The sequence below is a fragment of the Crocuta crocuta genome, unplaced genomic scaffold, assembly GCF_008692635.1.
Source record: "Crocuta crocuta isolate KB4526 unplaced genomic scaffold, BGI_CrCroc_1.0 scaffold445, whole genome shotgun sequence".
NCBI lineage: Eukaryota > Metazoa > Chordata > Mammalia > Carnivora > Hyaenidae > Crocuta > Crocuta crocuta.
The window spans coordinates 456,052-475,932 of NW_027530847.1; the positions used below are offsets into that span (position 1 = coordinate 456,052).

General features: G+C 40.4%; 1 protein-coding gene across 1 annotated transcript in view; it reads left to right on the forward strand.

Annotated features, from left to right (window-relative positions):
• Positions 1 to 19,881, forward strand: part of UQCC1 (ubiquinol-cytochrome c reductase complex assembly factor 1) — a 98,951-nt gene that overhangs the window by 43,411 nt on the left and 35,659 nt on the right. Inside the window, exon 7 of the mRNA XM_077769276.1 lies at positions 9,646 to 9,754. Coding sequence (XP_077625402.1) covers positions 9,646 to 9,754 — 109 coding nt within the window. The remainder of the gene's footprint in view (positions 1 to 9,645; positions 9,755 to 19,881) is intronic.

Here is a 19,881-nt window from a genome sequence, read left to right on the forward strand (position 1 = left end):
AGATGATGTTTGTTTATTTATTTATTTATTTATTTTAAATGTTTATTATTATTGAGACAGAGAGAAACATAGCAGGAGTGGGGGAGGGGCAGAGAGAGAGGGAGACATAGAATCCGAAACAGGCTCCAGGCTCTGAGCTGTCAGCACAGAGCCCGGTGCGGGGCTTGAACCCACGAACCATGAGATTATGACCTGAGCCAAAGTCGGACGCTCAACCAGCTGAGCCACTCAGGTGCCCCAAAGAGATGACGTTTAAACTGATGAGTAGAAGTTAGCAAGTCGAAGGGTGGGGGAAAAGCATTGCAAGTAAAAAGATCTAGTGGTTCGGTCTTTTTATCAACTGGGCCCTTTTTAAATATGAAATTTTATGCTGTTCACCATATATGAATAGATATTTGGATGGAGGAAGTGGGAATGACCTGCTCAGTCAGGTCTTTACAACGTGTGCACTGGTAAGGGACCCTTATGTAGCTCTGTGGAAACTCAGACCACAGTTTAAAAACCATAAATCTAATTCAACCCTCTCATTTATACAGTTTTGGCAATTTTAAGGAATTTGTTCACAGGCCCCTTCATCTGTAATGGGGAATCTGAAATCCAAATCTGAAGCTAACTGTTCCTTCTGCGACACTTGGCTTCCTGCTTGAGTGTTCCCTTTTGGTGGTCATGGAGATGGCGGTTTTTTTTCCCATGAATATGAACAGCATGGCATTGATCACCAATGATATGAAACTGTGTTTCTTGGTACTTGCTGTCTTTGTCCTGGGAGAGGCTACAAGTGGACCTGAAAATAGTTCAGGGTGATAAGCGCTATGTGTAACAGACCTACAGATCTTATGGGAACACAGGGGAAGGGGGACTGCCTAGGGATGGTCAAGACAAGCAGTTGCATTAGCTTCCTGGGCACCAGAGGACGTGGGATCTTGAGAAGTTATTAGAAGGGTAAGAAGTAATTGTAAACTACATTTTAAGATACTCCAAACGATTAAGACTGATAATTACTAGAGGGGAAACAGGACAGAGGAGAGCATTTTGTTATTTGTTTTCTACTTTTATTTTGTTTGAGAGAGAGACAGTGAGCATGAGTGGGGCAGGGATGCTGGTGGTGGGGGGGAGAAAGAGAGAGAGAGAATCTTAAGCAGGCTCCATGACCAGCGAGGGGCCCAGCTTGGGGCTTGATCCCTCAACTGTGAGATCATGACCAGAGCCGAAATCAAGAGTTGGACACTCAGCTGATTGAGCCACCTAAGTGTTCCTGTTTTTATTTTTTCATTTTAAGGTGGGGAAAAAACTGGAATGTTTTTATAAGTCTGGGGGAAGAAGCCTCTGAGAAAGAAGAGAAGGAAGTAAATTGTGCACGTGGGAAGGAGTTGGAAAACAGACTGGTCCCAGTCTCAGTCCAGCCAGAGAACTGCCTTGGCAGGCACTCTGGGGCCTTTGCAAGAGGTTTCTTTAAAACTGCCACAGCAGTTTTGGTGCAGCTGTAGGGCTTTCAAGCTCATGCTGGATTCCAGCAGCTTCAGACCTGCTATATATGGTGAGCCCTGGCCATGTGTGTATCCTTTCTCTTCCTCCCCCAGCCAGTCACTCTGTTCAAACACACATGTAGCCTTTTGCCCAAACCAAAGGCCTATGCAGCATCATTTTATCCACACTGCATAAACTAAAAGCACTGGTACCTGCTCCCCAGGAGCGTGGTCTCTTGGGTCCGACAGGCAGGCCACAGAATGGGTGTAGTTCTTGGAGGAGGCTCACTGTCAGGTGAGATGGCTTCAGGAAGTGCCTTATCCCACTTGTCTGTTTGCCCACAGACTGTCCGGTGGCCCCCATGCTCTCCACATAAAGGCAAGGCTTCTTGGGGAGGGAGTTTAGGAAACCAGGTGGAGATAGCCATGTACACAGCCCCGGGAAAGGGAAAGCATGCCAGCTCCACAAATAAATAAACTCATTCATTAGCACACTGCTGAGGCTTGAGTGTGGGCATGTAGACTCTGCTTCCTTGGCCTTGGCTGATGGCAGAGTAAGGGAAACAAGCTACGTGAAAGTCCCCTTTGGGATTCCTTCATAGCAGCCAGAGTGACAGACCTGCCTTGAATGCCCACTAGTCTTTATTGAATTCCAAATCAGATCCACTCTGAACAGCTTATGAACTACCATGGGGGAGAAAAAAGGCCAAAATACAACTGGCATTGTCAGAAGGCCCAAACAGAGCAAGCGGGACAGGATACTCAGAGCTGCCAATACATGGCAGGAGGTCAGTGTCAAGAATAACAAGAATTCTTCCCTCCCAGATTTAGGCAGAGAGGAGGAAAGCATGGCTAAGACTGTTGTTCCTTTGAACTCTGCAGGGAGTGTCGCTGTCTTCTTCCTTGTCTGATCTAGCAGGGAGGGGCTCTTGGAGCTGTGCGGTCACAGAATGGGGGAAACCAGCCGATAGGGACACTGCGCTGGGAGACTCTGTAGCTTAGAGGAAAGGGGGAGTTCAGGTTTCATTCCAGCTCTGCTCTTTTCACTGGGTAACCTTAAGTTACTTGAGTAACTGTAAACTACATTTTAAGACTTTCCAAGTGATTAAGAAAGGTGATCACTAAAGGGAGAAACAGGATGGAAGGGAAACTTTTAAAAAAATTTTTATTGTAAGATGGGGAAACACGAACATTTTATAAGCCTAGAGGTAGAAGCCTTGTTTTTTTTTAATTTTTATTAAAAAAAATTTTTTTGATGTTTATTCACTTTTGAGAGAGGGAGAGAGAGAGGGAGGGAGAGAACGAGCAGGGGAGGGACAGAGAGAGAGGGAGACAGAAAATCCGAAGTAGGCTCCAGGCTCTGAACTGTTAGCACAGAGCCCAATGCCGGGCTCAAACCCACAAAGTGTGAAATCATGACCTGAGCCGAAGTTGAAAGCTTAACCGACTGAGCCACCCAGGCGCCCCAAGGAAGAAGCCTTTTTACTTCCTTCTCTTCTTTCCTCAGAGCATGAGCATTCTTTTTTGTGAAATGAGAACAGTTAAACTAGATTAAAAGAGAGAATGAATGCAAATGCATTTTTGAGTGACAAGTCTGATATTAGGGTGTGCCATCAATGGCAGTAATCATTATTACATTTGCCTTAAGATAAAATTTTTATCTTAGCCCTTTGTTTTTGAGAGCTTGTTTGGAGGTTCTAGCAGGGGAGCGCAGCTACTCATATACCCCTGACTGAAGAACGGTCCTCCTCTATCAGGGAAGGTCGTCCTCTTCGACCAAGACTGAGCCTGCAGCTTTGGGAGGGATGCACGGTGAGGGAGGAAGGGGACACCCGCCTAGCCAGCCAGATCAGCCTAATCAACACTGGCGATCAGTGGGGTGACAGATGTCGCAGCCAGATGGCCCTTACATCCTAGCCCTTTGTTTTTGAGACTCCTAGTGAGTGAGTGTTTCTCCCTTTTCCACTGTCTCTATGCTTGCCTTTTAAGTGATAGTTGGGAGCCGGGACCAGGGCTTGACTACTTCTTTTTTTTTTTTTTCTTTACTTTGCTGGCTGAGTTATTTGCTTTCCTTATATGTAAAAGATATCAGTATTATTTATGAGCCACTGAGATCACTGAGAGACAAGGATAGGACTGTGAAGCTTAAAACCTCAATAATAAATTGTGGGTTTAAGAACATCATCAAACTTGGGAGGGGTAACTGGAATTGCTCCTAAACAGAGAGTAGTTTATATACAGCCTAAGTCTATACTTAGAGTAAGTGCTTAGTAGAAACTTGTTAAATACTTGATTAAATTAATTAGTTAAGTTAATTATTTGATAACTAAATTAATTAAATTAATCAATTAAATTAATTATTTAATAACAAGAATATTACTAAATTCTCTCTTTGTAAAAAGATTTTTTTAAAAAATGTTTTTATTTCTAGGAGAGAGAGAGAGAGAGACAGCGTGAGCAGGGGAGGGTCAGAGAGAGAGAGGGAGTCACAGATTGAAACAGGCTCCAGGCTCTGAGCTGGCAGTCAGCACAGAGCCCGACACGGGGCCCGAACCCACGAACCGCGAGATCATGACCTAAGTGAAAGTCGGACGCTCAACCGACTAAGCCACCCAGGTGCCCCTGTAAAAAGATTTTTAAAAGTAATCTATTTTTGGGCACCTGGGTGGCTGAGTTGGTTAAACATCTGACTTTGGCTCAGGTCATCATCTCATGGCTCATTTCGAGCCTGAGCCTCCTTCAGAGTTTGTCTCTGTCTCTCTTTGCCCCTACCCCACTCATGCACTGTCTCTGTCTGTCTCTCTCTCAAATATAAACATTAAAAAAATTAAAGACTAAATTATTTTTATTTTTTGTTTTACCTTTTACAAAAATGGGTTTTTAAACATTTTTTTGAAAGAGTGTTTGCACACGGGTTGGGGGAGGGGCTAGAAGAGGATCCAAAGCGGGCTCTGCACTGACCGCAAAGAGCCCAATGCAGGGCTCAAACTCTATTTTTAGAGCAGTTTTAGGTTTGAGCAGAAGATTATCTCTTTTTAAAGTTTAGTTTGGATACTTAAGGGCAATTTTTATTAGGTTTTAGCAGGGAGGTGTTCCCCCCCACCCCCCACCTTTCCTCTCCTCTCCTTTCCCTGGAACAGAGCTCTGAAATTATGAAGTTGAATCAATAGCAAAATGTAATTTGGCGTCTCAACTTTTAATTTAAACATTTATTATGAAGGATGTGTCCATGATGGAAATTGAAGTAGAGCTGTCCTGCTCTGTTACTTAAACCTAGTGTTCTCAGCTGTTGTGGAATATAGTTTCCATAGTGACTCAGAAATTGCTGTTGTACAGTCAGAGCCTGTGACAGCTGCTGGCTTTGTTTTGTGCTAGGCACCAGGATCATCATGTCCTTTTCATGTTTGTTTACCATTTTGGACTTGCTTCACTCATTGTCTTTTCACCTGCCAGTGTGCTTTAACATTTTCTAGATAATTTGGAGGGTTCCTGGTAATGTTTAACTGTAATTTGCCAGGCTGTCTTCTTTGAGTTGCGCTGGGTTGTTGAACCTCAATGGCTGTGCTATTTTTGTGTGTGAGTGTGTTTGTTTTCAATATATTTTTAGTTTCTTTCTTTCCTGTTAGGCTGCCAACAGTTAGTTTTTGTTGTTGTAGGTATGCTTGCCTCAAATTCGCTAGTCTTCCCCTTCTGATAGGCTATTTCTAGTGTGATGCTAGTTTTGAAACTGTTACTGCCCTTGTGAAGATTAAATGAAAAATAGAGTAAATGGATTCTAAAATAGGTACTAGTCATTAAAGTAGGCAGAAGAACAGTACAACTCTGGGATCAAGATTATCAGGGTCCATATCTCACTTATAAACCTAGTGGTTGTAACTTTAGGCAAGTTACTTCTCTAAGACTCATTTTCTTTCTTTCTTTATTTTTTTTAATGTTTTATTTATTTCTAGGAGAGAGAGAGAGACAGCGTGAGCAGGGGAGGGTCAGAGAGAGAGAGAGTCACAGACTGAAACAGGCTCCAGGCTCTGAGCTGGCAGTCAGCACAGAGCCCGACGCGGGGCTCGAACCCACGAACCGCGAGATCATGACCTAAGCGAAAGTCGGACGCTTAACCGACTAAGCCACCCAGGCGCCCCAACTCATTTTCTTTAATTATAAAGTTGGGACAGTAGGAATACCAGCCTTGGACTACACCAAAAGAAAAATCTTTTGCATAGTGAAGGAAACCATCAACAAAATGAAAAGGCAACCAGCCTACTGAATGGGAAGGAGAAGATATTCACAAATGATCTATCTGATAAGAGGTTGATGTCCAAAGTATACAAAGAACTTCTATGACTCAGCATTCCCTCACAAATAAATAATCCAATTAAAAATGGGCAGAGGACCTGAATAGACATTTTTCCAAAAAAGACATGCAGATGGCCAACAGACACATAGAGAGATGTTTAGCATCACTCATCATAAGGGCTGTGTAAATCAAAACTAAAGTGAGATATCACTTTACATCTGTGAGAATGGCTAGAATAAAAAAAGACAAGAAATAACAAGTGTTGGCGAGGCTATGGAGAAAAAGGAGCCCTCGTTACTGTTGGCAGGAATGTAAATTGGTAAGCCGCTATAGAAAACAGTATGGAGGTTCCTCAAAAAATTAAAAGTAGAAATCCCATATGGGCCAGTAATTCCACTACTGGGTATTTACCCAAATAATGAAAACACAAATTTGAAAATATATATGCACCTCTGTGTTTATTGCAGTATTATCTACAATAGCCAATATATGAAGCAGCTGAAGTGTCCATCAGTAGATGATTGGATAGAGAAGATGTGGTGTGTGTGTGTATGCAATAGAATATTACTCAGCCATAAAAAGGATGAGATCTTGACAGTTTTCACAACAAGAATGGACCTAGAGGGTATTATGCTAATTGAAGTAAGTCAGAAAAAGACAAATACCATATGACTTCACTAATACATGGAATCTAAAAAACCAAATGAATAAACAAATAAAAATCAGAAATAGACTTATAAGTACACAGAATAAACTGATGGTTGCCAGAAGGGGGAGAGGTTGGGGGATGGGCAAAATGGCTGAGGAGGGAGTAGGAGATACAGGCTTCCAGTTTATGGAATGAATAAGTCATGGAGATAAAAGATACATCATAGAGAATATAGCCAAAATGGTATCATATAGGGTTGGTTGTATGATGACACATGGTAGCTACACTTGTGGTGAGCATAGTATAATGTATACTTTATAGTTTGAGAAAATCTGTGCCTTTTAAACCTCAGAGGGCAGGTGTATTAACAAACTATAGAATTTTCAAATAAATGAAGAATTCCATTACCTCACTATTACTGTTGATGAATTAGCCTCTGACGACACTTAAGCATCAAAACACACAGTGTCTTTTCGGGTGAGAGGCCGACAAGAGTGATTTGATTAATTTTATGAAAAAGAACTATTGAACTTTACCCAGTTTGTTTCTGCTTTGGAATATATTCTATATTCTATGAAGTAGCCAAGTCTTTTTCCATGACCTGTTTTTATTGTTATAAAGTGTTATTTCTTAGGCACTAACTGGGTTCAGAAGATACAAATTTAAAATCACAGCATCAGCAAATCTCATGATGGGAAGGGATGTTAAAGATCATGTAGTCAACTTGTCAGATAGCTGAGTTTTCACAAAGCATTTATTCATCTCTTCAGAAGTAGACACATTCTGTGTCTTGGGCTTATTCATTCCACCATTCAAATCTTCAGAAACTTCTCCTGCTAAAGAGTTATTGTTTTCAGTGTTGTGTTGAGTGATTTTTTTCTCCCTCTGTGGCTTACCCCATTGATTCTGACTAACTCTTGGACCAATAGTCTAATTGCTTTTCTACAGTATTTAAGGCAACTCTCCTGTTTTTCTCCAGGTTATATATCTTCTGATCTTTCATCTCTTCCTCTTGTCTCTTAAAATATAATATTCAGGGGTACCTGGGTGGCTCAGTTGGTAGAGCATCCAACTTTGGCTCAGATCATGATCTTGCAGTTCATGAGTTCAAGCCCCACATCAGGCTCACTGCGATCAGCCTGTCAGTGCAGAGCCCTCTTCAGATCCTCTGTCCCCCTCTTTCTGCCCCTACCCTGCTTGTACTCACCCCCCAAAATAAATTTAAAATATATATATTTATTATACATATATATGTATAAAATGATGTTCAAAATGATGAATAGTATTCCAGGCAGAGTCTGACCTGTGCTGAATGGAGCAAAAATCTCACTTTGCACACTGAAGATACTACATTTCCACTACTATAGTTAGAATCACATTAATTTGGGGAGCAACCTCATCATCACCTTGATTTCCTTTGAAGTCAGTTGTCAACTTAAGTCTATAAGGCTTTTTCACATGTAGAGATGTCATGACTCACCTATCCTGTACCACTACAGTTCTTTTAGACCCAAGTGCAGGATGTAGGTTTATCCCTGTTCAAATTTATTCTGTTAGATTCAGTCCATTGAAACAGTGTCTTGGAGTATTTTTGGTTCATGGTTGGGTCATCCAGCATATTTATCTTCCTGCCCAGCCCCTTGTCATCTGCAAGTTTGATAAGTGTTTTCTTTTCTACATCTTAGTTGTTAACAGAGATGTTGATGCAGGCCAGGCTGGAATCATTCCATTGTGCCATACTATTGCTAGTGGATTTTAACGGGCAGGATTAATTGTCGGTTTAGACTGACTATTCCATAACTATAGCAGGAATTGTCTTTTGATGAATAGTCCAGTTGTAGTCACTTAAAAACTTAAGTAAGAGATAATAGAAAGAGGGATGTTCATTGAGATTAGGAACTAGTTTGGGAAGTTGATGACCCTATTTATATTCTTTTTTTTTTTAAATGTTTTGTTTAAAAACATTTTTTAAGTGTTTATTTATTTTTGAGAGATGGAGAGAGACAGAGCACAAGCAAGGGAGGGGCAGAGAGAGAGGGAGACACAGAATCAGAAGGAGGCTCCAGCTCGGAGCTGTCAGTACAGAGCCCTATGCGGGGCTTGAACCCATGGGTCCGTGAGGTCATGACTTGAGCCAAAGTCAGATGTTTAACCGACTGAGCCATCCAGGCGCCCCCTGTTTATATTCTTGTATATAATTAAGTATATTATTATATTTACTAATTAATAAAATAAAATATAATTCTTATATTCTTATGGAAAGTTTTAAGAAGAGAGCCTTATGGACTAGAGGCAGTGTGGTATAGGAGAAGCCCCAAACTTAACCCTGAGATGTTTTATTCACTTATTTATTTAGCAAATAAATACTAAGTATCTACAATACTTAAGCCCTAGATATACAATTGTTAAAAAAAAGAAAAAACCATTTCAGACTTGATCTTTTCCTCCAATGGAACTTATATTTTCATGGGGGAAATGATTCGATAATTACATAAGTGAAATCATAATACTTTCTGTGATCTGTGTTCTAGGTAAGTGCTGTGCATCAAATAACGCAAGTCATATATTTAAACACTTCTAATAGTTCCATTTAAAAAAGTAAAAAGAAAATATTATGAAATTAATTTTAATAATACATTTCATTTAACTCACTATATCTGAAATAATATTTCAACCTGTAAGCAGTATAAAATATTTGAAATATTTGTAGTCTTTTTGTTGAACTAGATCTTTGAAATCTTAAACTTATACTACATGTCAGTTGGAACTGATCACATTTAAAGTACTCAATAGCCACATGTAGCTAGTAGCTTCTGTGTTGTACACACAGCATTATACCCATCTTTACAGACTGACTACTCTGTGGTATTGTGCAGATTACTTCCTTCTTTAGGACTCATGTTTTCATTCAGTAAAATGACTTACTTATCTTCTAACAACTAAATGTATGTCCCTTTCATGTATGAGAGTGCCTTCTGAGGTGCTCTAAATAATCTCTTTCTTGATCTGGGTGTTGCTTACATGGCTATAAATAACATGTAAAAATCCATCAAGCTATATACTTAAGATTTGTGTGCTTTACAGTATCTATGTTATACTTCAATAAAAGTGTTTCTTTACAAAATAAGGTCATTTCTAGTTTTTTTTTTATTCTGTTCTTTGCTGAAATTACTTATTGCACATGTGTGATGTAAAAAATGTAAACAACCAGTTACTCTTTATGTCTTCTTCTCATCCAGGATGTGTCTAGTCCGAATGAAACAGGAAGGCAGGAGTGGGAAATATATGTGTCGGATCATAGTTCATTTTATGTGGGAGGATGTTGAGCAGCGTGGCCGAGTCATGGGGGTAAGTAAACGCTATCAGATTCTGGTCCTGGACAACTCCAATGAGAGATTGCCTGACTTGAGTTGAAGTTTCATCTCATCTAGAATGGCTTTGCTTTTAGATTTTTGTATAATGCTGCCTAATGTCAAGTGGTAATTCAGCTAGAGTTGCTTCTGCCTCTGTGGGGACTGACATGCCATGGGCACTTTATTTATGTGTCACACATTATTATGGTTTGTCAATGTGAGGACATCCTGTGTTTAGAAATGAATGTTAAGCCCAAAATAATAGAATTTTAGGACACTGTGCATTTGACACCAATTCAGTGTTTGAACAGGTTCTCCTCTATGTTAGTTTTGATGGAAATACCCTGGCATTGGGCCTCCAGCTGCCCTCAGAAACTGAAAAACATGTCTTTGATCACTAACAGCCTAGAATAATTTGGCATGGTATCTACTGAAAATGTACATTAGTATGTTTAATAATTAACCTGAGAAAGGAGGATATATAACATATATATAGCATAGAATGTAATTATAATAGAAAAATGTCACCAAACCATTAGAATACAGTTGGTTATATAAAGAGTAATCTTTTCCTTTGTATATGTTATGTATTTTTGTGTCTAAACCATATTTTAATTGATTATAATCTTTGTTTATTTCCCATTTTGTTGCCTCCCAGTTTGGGACCATCTAAAGCAGAATTGTCAGATGGGTCATAAAATGGGTTAATTTGGTTTTTTTTTTTCATTACAAATTTCTCCGTATGGACTAAGGAGTAAACAGAGTTTACATATGTATTATAGAAGTCATGCATGTTCATTGAATAAAAATCAAAGAGTAAAAAGCGTTTAATGTAGGAACAAGTGTCTTTTCCCCAGGCCAACTCCCCCAAAGTAACCTTTGTTAAGAGTTGATGTGTAGCCTTCTGGTTGTTTTCTATACAAATGCAAATATATAAATGTATATTCTTCTTTTAACATAACACAAATGGGCTTCTACTACACACAATTTTACATCTTGGTTTTTTAACTTAATACATATTAGGTATGTTTTTACTTTACACTTATTATTTTATATATATATTTTATTTATTTCTGAGAGAGAGAGAGAGGGAGAGACAGCGTGAGCAGGGAAGGATCAGGGAGAGAGGGAGACACAGAATCTGAAACAGGCTCCAGGCTCTGAGCTGGCTATCAGCACAGAGCCTGATGCGGGGCTCGAACCCACGAACCGTGAGATCATGACCTGAGCCAGAGTCGGACGCTTAACCCACTGAGCCACCCAGGCGCTCCTACAGTTATTTTTTAAATTCAAAATGTTTTAACTAAGATCGAAATCCCCTTAATCCTCAATCTCATTCCTGGCCAGTTATTTCCTTTCAAGAAGTAATCACTATTTCCACTTTGGTATATATCTTTCACAGCTTTTTTCTGTATAACTTCTTACAGAAAATATGTAATACTGGTTTTGTGTTTATATATTTTATTATACATGATATTGTCCTGTATGTGCTAACTTGTAATAAATACGTACTTAGTTTTTTTCACTCAACAGTATGTCTTGGAGATTTTCCATGCTACACAGGAGTTAAGTGGAAGGTTGTCCACATGTTTTACTTATTGTAGTTATTTTCACATACTCCTATGTGTCTGATGGTATCATGTGCTTACTCTTTGTAAAATTGTGGTCTTTGAGACTAAACCATGGAAATGATGGTTGCCCACTGAGCGCCTATTTCCAAATTCCCATGTCTTTGGAGGAACTGCATATATAGGAAGCACAGTGGACATGGGTTTGTTTTTAGATATCTTCAATGACATTTACATGCCTTTCTCTGGGGCAATAGAACATTGGCATTTCTGTACATTCTAAGATGATAGCATATATCAGAGTTTTAGCTGGTATCATCATCAAATTTGTTTTGGATTCAGTGAGTATTTGACTGTGTTTATAATTGTGTTCTTTGGTTTCTTATTCATGTGACTAAACTTTCTGCTATCTTCGCTGCCCAGAGTGGCTCATCAATCTTTAAGCTATTTGTGCAGTTTGGTGTTCCACATGCCCTCAAGCATTTACCGTGCAATGCTGTGGCAGCACACAGTGGACATGGGTGGTGCTGGTAGTTTCAGATCATTTAATGATAACCAGTGACACGCCCTGGCCAGCCAAAGCCTGACTGTCTGCGGTGCAGTGACATAGTAGCTTTTCTATTAGTTAGCCTGTTTTTCTTTTTCTTTTTTTTTTTTAAATTTTTTAAATGTTTTATTTATTTCTAGGAGAGAGAGAGAGACAGAGTGAGCAGGGGAGGGTCAGAGAGAGGGAGTCACAGACTGAAACAGGCTCCAGGCTCCGAGCTGGCAGTCAGCACAGAGCCCGACGCGGGGCTCAAACCCACGAACCGCGAGATCATGACCCAAGCGAAAGTCGGACGCTTAACCGACTAAGCCACCCAGGCGCCCCAGTTAGCCTGTTTTTCTTATCACTATTGACTAAACCCGGCTGGATGTTGGACTGGTGGAGCCGTGTGGACCACTGCTGTCCACAATGTGAATAGCTTAATGAGCCATAGGTTACTGACTCTTGAATTACAGAAACCTTTTAGTTATTACTCTTCTACCATGAATTTCCTTTGGACCTCTGGTTTCCTTTGGTTCCTTTGGACCTCTATATATATCTCCATCACAATCTCCAACACTTTGAACCTTCTCCTGTGTTACTTTATAATGTCACTTCTACTTGACTGCATGCTTAACGAAGGCAGGAGACCTGTCTTAACACTTTTTCTTTTAATATTTTTATTTATTTCTAGGAGAGAGAGAGAGAGACAGCGTGAGCAGGGGAGGGTCAGAGAGAGAGGGAGTCACAGACTGAAACAGGCTCCAGGCTCTGAGGTGTCAGTCAGTACAGAGCCCGACGCGGGGCCTGAACCCACGAACCGCGAGATCATGACCTAAGCGAAAGTCGGACGCTTAACCGACTAAGCCACCCAGGCGCCCCTGTCTTAACACTTTTTTGCTTACATAGTAAACATCAGATAAATAAATACTTGTTGAATGAATGAATTGAAATTCTATTTTATTTTTTTTTAATGTTTTTTTTTTTTTTAATTTATTCTAGGATAGAGAGAGAGAGACAGCGTGAGCAGGGGAGGGTCAGAGAGAAAGGGAGTCACAGACTGAAACAGGCTCCAGGCTCTGAGCTGGCAGTCAGCATAGAGCCCGACGCGGGGCTCGAACCCACGAACCGTGAGATCATGACCTAGGCGAAAGTCGGACGCCCAACCGACTAAGCCACCCAGGCACCCCTTGAAATTCTATTTTAAAGACAACTTATCAGATAGATGATACTTGATTTGTTTCTAGTCTATATGTACCTCAGTGCAGTCCTACAGGAATTAGTTTCTTCTTCCCCTTCCTTCCCATTTTAACCAACCATTTTTCTTTCTGAATTGTTCTAGATATGGTGTTGTCCTGTAGAGAAAGGTGTTAGATCAGTGTTTTTCACATTTTAATGTGCCTGTAGTCCACTGGGGATCTTGTTAAAATACAGATTCTGATTCAGTAGGTTGGGGTGCTGCCAGAGTCTACATTTCTAGAAAGCTTCAGGTGATGCCAGGGCCACAGGTGGAGCTGGGTGAGGATGGGGCAACCACACTTTGAATAGTCAAGTTTTCGATGATCCATAATACTCCCTAGGTATAGACTTGTAAATTCACCTGCATGAAGAGAAGTGCCAAGCCCCGGTTTAGTTACAAAGACTATAAATAAAAGATAGTGATTTAAAAATAACAGAGGTTTGGATGAGTTGGGGAATTAGTATTATTGCTTTTCTGTTATAGTAGACTATAACTACCAACTCATGGTATAAACAGACAGACACCCTTTATACAGGCAAGAAAATTATTTGTTAACCACTTCTCTGTTGTGATTGTGATTGTATATAGAGGGGTTCTTTGTCTTCTGAGTGCGTACAGCCTAAAGAAATGGGAAAGTTAGGGACATGTGGCTGGAGAAAGTAGGAGGGAGCCAGTCTGGCCTTGTTCTGACCCTGGCTGCCAAGTCTTTCCTCCTCTGTGCTTCAGTTTCCTTAAAAAAATGTGGATTGTTGGGGTGCTTTGAAATCTATGATTTGAAGGTGGTAATTTGTAAATCTTTCTCTGTGTAATTTGGCATCCCAGGTGTACATCTTTAAGAAAACTCATATAAAAAGTAGAATTTATAAGACTGATCAACGAAGTGGTGATTTTTTTACATGCCAAAGAATTCTTAAAGGCTATTACTTTGAGCGGAGCCATTTGTGAATTAATGAGGAATCAGAAATTTGAATCAAGAATTCCCTTGAAATTAGAGTTGCAATCTCATTTACTGAGGACATTTTCATTTAAAAAATTTTTGCTTTTTATCGGCTTTTAGGAGCCCAATATTGTGAAAAACAAGGCAGACTCATATATCATTAGTGAAGCTGGTATAAAATAAAAGTGTTAAGTTTGAGGTTACAAAAATCACATCAATAATTTAGAGAGTTCTAACTTAAAAAAACATTATTTGGGATTTAAACATATAAATTAGCTGTGGAAATAAAGTTCATTATATCACCTCATCTGGTCTTGTTTTATTTCATTAACTGGTTCTTAAAAACCTTTGTGAGCTGAGTTGCAGCTGAAGAGGTTGGAGACCATTTTTCCTTGGGCCCTTGCCTCACTCCTGAGTGTTGGTAAGAGTAGAGGAACTAAGACTTGACGCAGCTGTAAAAACAGACAGCGCCTTTGGCCTCAGCACTTTCTCCTGGTGCAGGCACATTTTAGATGTAAATTTCACTTTCTGCCTCTCCTACTAATGAAGCAAGTTTCTTTTGCTGGGTTTGCAGCCAGGTGTGTCCAGTCTTGTGGCTAACCGGGGCGCTTTAGTTAATTTTTCCATTTGTGACATTTCAACCAAACTTAAAAAACAAACATAAAAATTAGCTCAAGGCAGTGGCTCAAAGTGTTAATGGTAACCTTAGGCTGGCTAAACGACTTCCTCTTAGTTCTGCCCTGCCAGACATCTCCACCTTGTGGCTTACAATGAGCAGGTTTAAGCTTTCCAAGCCTTGGAAACTGGGTGAGAAGGAGTAGGTAAGAGATTTCAAGTTTATCCTTATCAGTGGTCCCTGGCATGCCAGGTGTCTCCTCTGGACTTCAGGTGATTTCTTGCTAGCACATTTCCAGAATAAGGATGAATGTCTTGTCACCTCAAGGTCTTCTGTTCTCTTCTGTAGCAGAGCTCCTTCATGGGGTGGTGCCGAGGGCCTAGAAAGAGGTGGAGGAGCTGTGGGTTGAACTGGACTCCTTTGTAAAATTCTGCTTTGCTTTTTAGAACCAGCATTTTGCTTTGCAAGGTCCTCTGTGATCATACTCCAGACTACCTTTCCAAACTTATTTCCCCTAGCTCTTCGTGAACTGTAAATATGTGAAACCTTCAAGCACGTGTGCCTGGCACATAGGAAGCACTCAATGAACATCACATTCCATCCTTGCTTCACATACCCTTCACTCCAGCCAAGCTGAATGCCTTGGTCTTCCTGTCTTGTGTCTTTCTCCGTGCGATACTACACTAGGTTGCTTAACACCACAGCCCCAATTCCTTTATATCCCTTCACCCCATACAGGAAGCCAATCTCAGTTGTCCCTAGCTGGAAATACCTTAGTAACTTATATGTGCCCTTCGTTTGGCTCTATTTTGTATCCTTGTTATTCATGTGTATTGACTATCTTCCAGGTGAATTGCCTGGGGGCTGCATCAGTTGTATCCTTTGTATTCTCCAAAGTGCTTGTCATTGCCCCTTGGCGGAATGGACTCCTAGTAAATGACTGATAACAGAAGACCTTTCTGAAAGTCCACTGTATGTATTGGAAGAAGTGGGGTGGAGAGGTATTCTTTTTCATTTTGAACATATGTGTTTGCTCTCTTAGTCTTAAATATTGGAAGAAAAAAAATGAGAAATTGTTTCCTTTACCCTCAATTTTTTTCTTTTTCCGTGCTTTCCCATCTTCTAATGGATTTGACTTTAAAAAACAACTAATACATGAGGCATTTTTTGTTTCTAAACTAACAAAGACCTTATAAAGGATGTTAAAAATAAGAATTACACATACTTTAGTTTTTCTGGAAATTTTCTTCCAGGCCACTGTAATTCCATTCCCTTTTCCTTCCTACCTCCCCACAAAAATCTTCAAACTCTTCTGTTTTATTACCAGGAGGTAAAGATTTTGCTATCCTTTGCATCTCTAGGTCAGAATTAAAACTCACTGCCAAAAGTATTTAAAAGGCAAGGACTGGGGCACCTGGGTGGCTCAATCGTTTAAGCATCTGACTTTTGCTTGGGTCATGATCTCATGGTTCGTGGGTTCGAGCCCCGCATTGGGCTCTGTGCTGACAGCTAGCTCAGAGCCTGGAGCCTGTTTCGGATTCTGTGTCTCCCTCTCTCTCTGACCCTCCCCTGCTCATGCTGTCTCTCTCTCTCTCTCTCTCTCAGAAATAAATAAAATATTAAAAAAAAAGTTTAAAAGGCAAGGACCACTTAAGGCTGTAGTTTTGCTTCCAATGATATGAATGGTGGAGTGTAAATACAGAGCAATTCTTTGGGCTTGAGGCCTTTAAAATAAGTCATGTTTGTTCCCAGAAATCAGTCCTTCTTTTGGGAGTTATTTTGTTTTGTTTGTTTTGAATATCCTAATTTGGGGGATACCTGGGTGTCTCAGTCTGTTGGGTNATTGGGCTCTGTGCTGACAGCTAGCTCAGAGCCTGGAGCCTGTTTCGGATTCTGTGTCTCCCTCTCTCTCTGACCCTCCCCTGCTCATGCTGTCTCTCTCTCTCTCTCTCTCTCAGAAATAAATAAAATATTAAAAAAAAAGTTTAAAAGGCAAGGACCACTTAAGGCTGTAGTTTTGCTTCCAATGATATGAATGGTGGAGTGTAAATACAGAGCAATTCTTTGGGCTTGAGGCCTTTAAAATAAGTCATGTTTGTTCCCAGAAATCAGTCCTTCTTTTGGGAGTTATTTTGTTTTGTTTGTTTTGAATATCCTAATTTGGGGGATACCTGGGTGTCTCAGTCTGTTGGGTATTGGACTCTTGATTTCGGCTCAGGTCATAATCACAGAGTTCAAAAGGCTCTGCACTGGGCATGGAGCCTGCTTGGTATTCTCTTTCTCTCTCTGTCTCTGTCTCTCTCTCTCGCCCCCCTCCTCTCCCCCTGCCCCTCCCCCGCTCATGTGCACATGGACACTCATGCTGTCTCTCTCTCTCTCAAAAAATAAACCAAACAAACAAACACAAAACATTAAATGTCCGAAGCTGTTGGAGTGAATATTTGTTTATTAGGTGAAAGAAGGCTAAATTCTTAGAAGGCAGAGCAATTTCGTTTTGGGATTGACTCATGAACTTTAGCAGGGTCCAACTGAGATGTATCTTTAGTAGATGCATTCTTTACACTAATTTCTTAGCCTCAGGTCTTAAGAGGTAGCAAGAGCCCTTGGAGTATGTGCTTTAGGCAGTTTGGTAACTGATCAGATGCCTGGGAGTATACAATCGGAATGTCAGTCTGATGGTTTAGTTGGCCTGTCCTTTTGCATTGCATACTGGACTCACTTCATTTCAGGATTTGTTCCTGAAAGAGAAGTTATAAACCTTTCTGAAATTGAAATTAAATAGAGCATAAAACTTCTATCTATGCACATGATCATTTCTCTCTCTCATGGCTGTTTTTACCTCCAATTATAGATTATGACTTAACTGAGGTCTGATTCATATTTGTTTATCTTGGTATTCCTAGGGTACCTAAAATGGAGCTTTATACTCAGTAGGCATTCAGTAAATGTTTCTTGACTGAATAAATCAATAAGTGAATTTGATTCCTTTTGTTATCTTCAGTTTCCCTCATGGAATTTCTGTAGGAGAAAGACAGTGACCTAATTCCATTTTCAAAGCCCTGGCTGCCTTGGTGCATGGACACTGTTCTTTCTAGGATACACTTCTTAAATACTCTTCATACTAAGTACTCCTGATTCAGCTTATCATTTCAGAACTGTTTACCTCTCCAGTCTCTCTAGTTTCTCTAGTTGCCCTGTTCTGTTTGACACCTTTTGTACCATAGGTTCTAATACTGCTTAGACCTGTGTATACTGAGCACAGCTAAAGCCATTTTCCACATCTCCCTTTCAGGGGTTGCTAATGGTTCTTTCTTCTAAATAAATCTCTAGGGGAGCCTGGGTGGCTCAGTTAAGCATCTGACTTTGACCCAGGTCATGATCTCATGGTTCCTGGGTTCGAACCCCGTGTCGGGCTCTGGGCTGACAGCTCAGAGCCTGGAGCCTGCCTGCTTCAGATTCTGTGCCTGCCTCCCTGTCATTCTGCCCCTTTCCTGCTGTCTCTGTCTCTCAAAAATAAAAATATAAATAAAATGTTAAAAATATTTACAAAATATTAAAAATAAATACATAGGGGCCCCTGGGTGGCTCAGTCAGTTAAGTGTCCGACTTCAGCTCAGGTCATGATCACATGGTTCGTGGGTTTGAGCCCTGGGTTACAGAGCCTGGAGCCTGCTTCAGATTCTGTGACTCCCTCTCTCTCTTACCCTCCCCTGCTCACGCTCTCTCTCTCTCTCTCAGAAATAAATAAAAAACATTAAAAATTTTTTTAATTAAAATAAATAAATAAAAATAAATATATAAATACATAAATCTCCCTCAGGAGATGGGATAAATAGCTCCATGAACCTGTTCTTCCTAGGTTTCCTGTCTTCCTTCGGCTGTCATCTCTATCTGTCCAGCCCTGCCCTCCCCATCCTACTTAGGAATTCTTAGTCTTCCTTCCTCAACTCCTGCCTCATCCTCTGCATCCAAATTGTCCTGTCACTTTTCTGCCCAAAATATCTTTCGATTTTATCCCCCCTTTCTGTTCTGTTGCTTATATCAACCCTCATCATCTCTCCTTTATTGCACATGGTCTCCTAACTAGTTCCGGGACTTTCTCTACTCTAGTGAACCCTGTCACCACATAAACCACTAGAGGTTTTTCCAGTTTCTACATCTGATCGTACCCTTCCTCTGTCTAGAAATGTGAGAGACAGAATTCAGACATCTTAGCAATGGTATTTAGAACTCTTCATAGTTATATAGGAGAATGTTCTTAGAAGATACAGTATTTAATATTTAGGACTGAAATGTTTGATATTTTCACATGGTTTAGCAAAAGAAAAATGGTCATGTGCGTGTGTAGAGAGAGAGATGAAGCAAATATTACAAAATATTAACAATTGTGAATCTAAAAATCATACAGGTTTTTGTTTCACTACCTTACATTTTTTCTTTTTTTAAACTTTTTAAAAAAATGTTTATTATTTTTGAGAGAGAGAGCAAGCAGGGGAGGGACAGAGAGAGAGGGAGACAGAATTGAAAGCAGGCTCCAGGCTCTTAGCTGTTAGCACAGAGCCCAACACAGGGCTCACAGGAACTCACAGACTGCAAGATCGTGACCCGAGCTGAAGTCGGCCATTTAACCGACTGAGCCACCCAGGCACCCCTCTGCTCTTAACATTTTTTAAGTTTGAATCTTTTCAAAGTGAAAAACAGGGGAAAAGAAATCTTCACATTCTAGCCCCTGCCCACCTTTTTAGTCTGATTGCCAACAAACCTCTAATACACAAATGTTCATGCTCAAGAGCATGTACGTGCACACACGCATGCATGCCAGATTGTCATTGACGCTATGGTATGCTATGTTCCTTTATGCCTCTGGGCTTTTGTTTATGCAGTTCCCTTTGTCTGAAGTGGTCTCAGCACCTTTCTTATCTGCTCCTGGCACTGTAAGAGATAGTTGGATAGTACCTCTTCCACGAAGCTTTTCCATATATATATATATATATATATATATTTACCAATAATATTGGTATATTTGGCCACTCCCTTCTCTCTGCTGCTGCAGCACTTCGCACAAACTTCTGAGAGAGGACTTACCATGCTCTGCTGTAATTTTGGGTTTGTGTAGGTCACGCCCATTAGATGGGACAAGGATCCTTGGATTCCTGGTGTCTTACACAGAGTGCCTAACGTAGTCACCCCTCAGATGCCTGTTGAGTGAACACAGGTCCTTGCTTCTGTTATTAG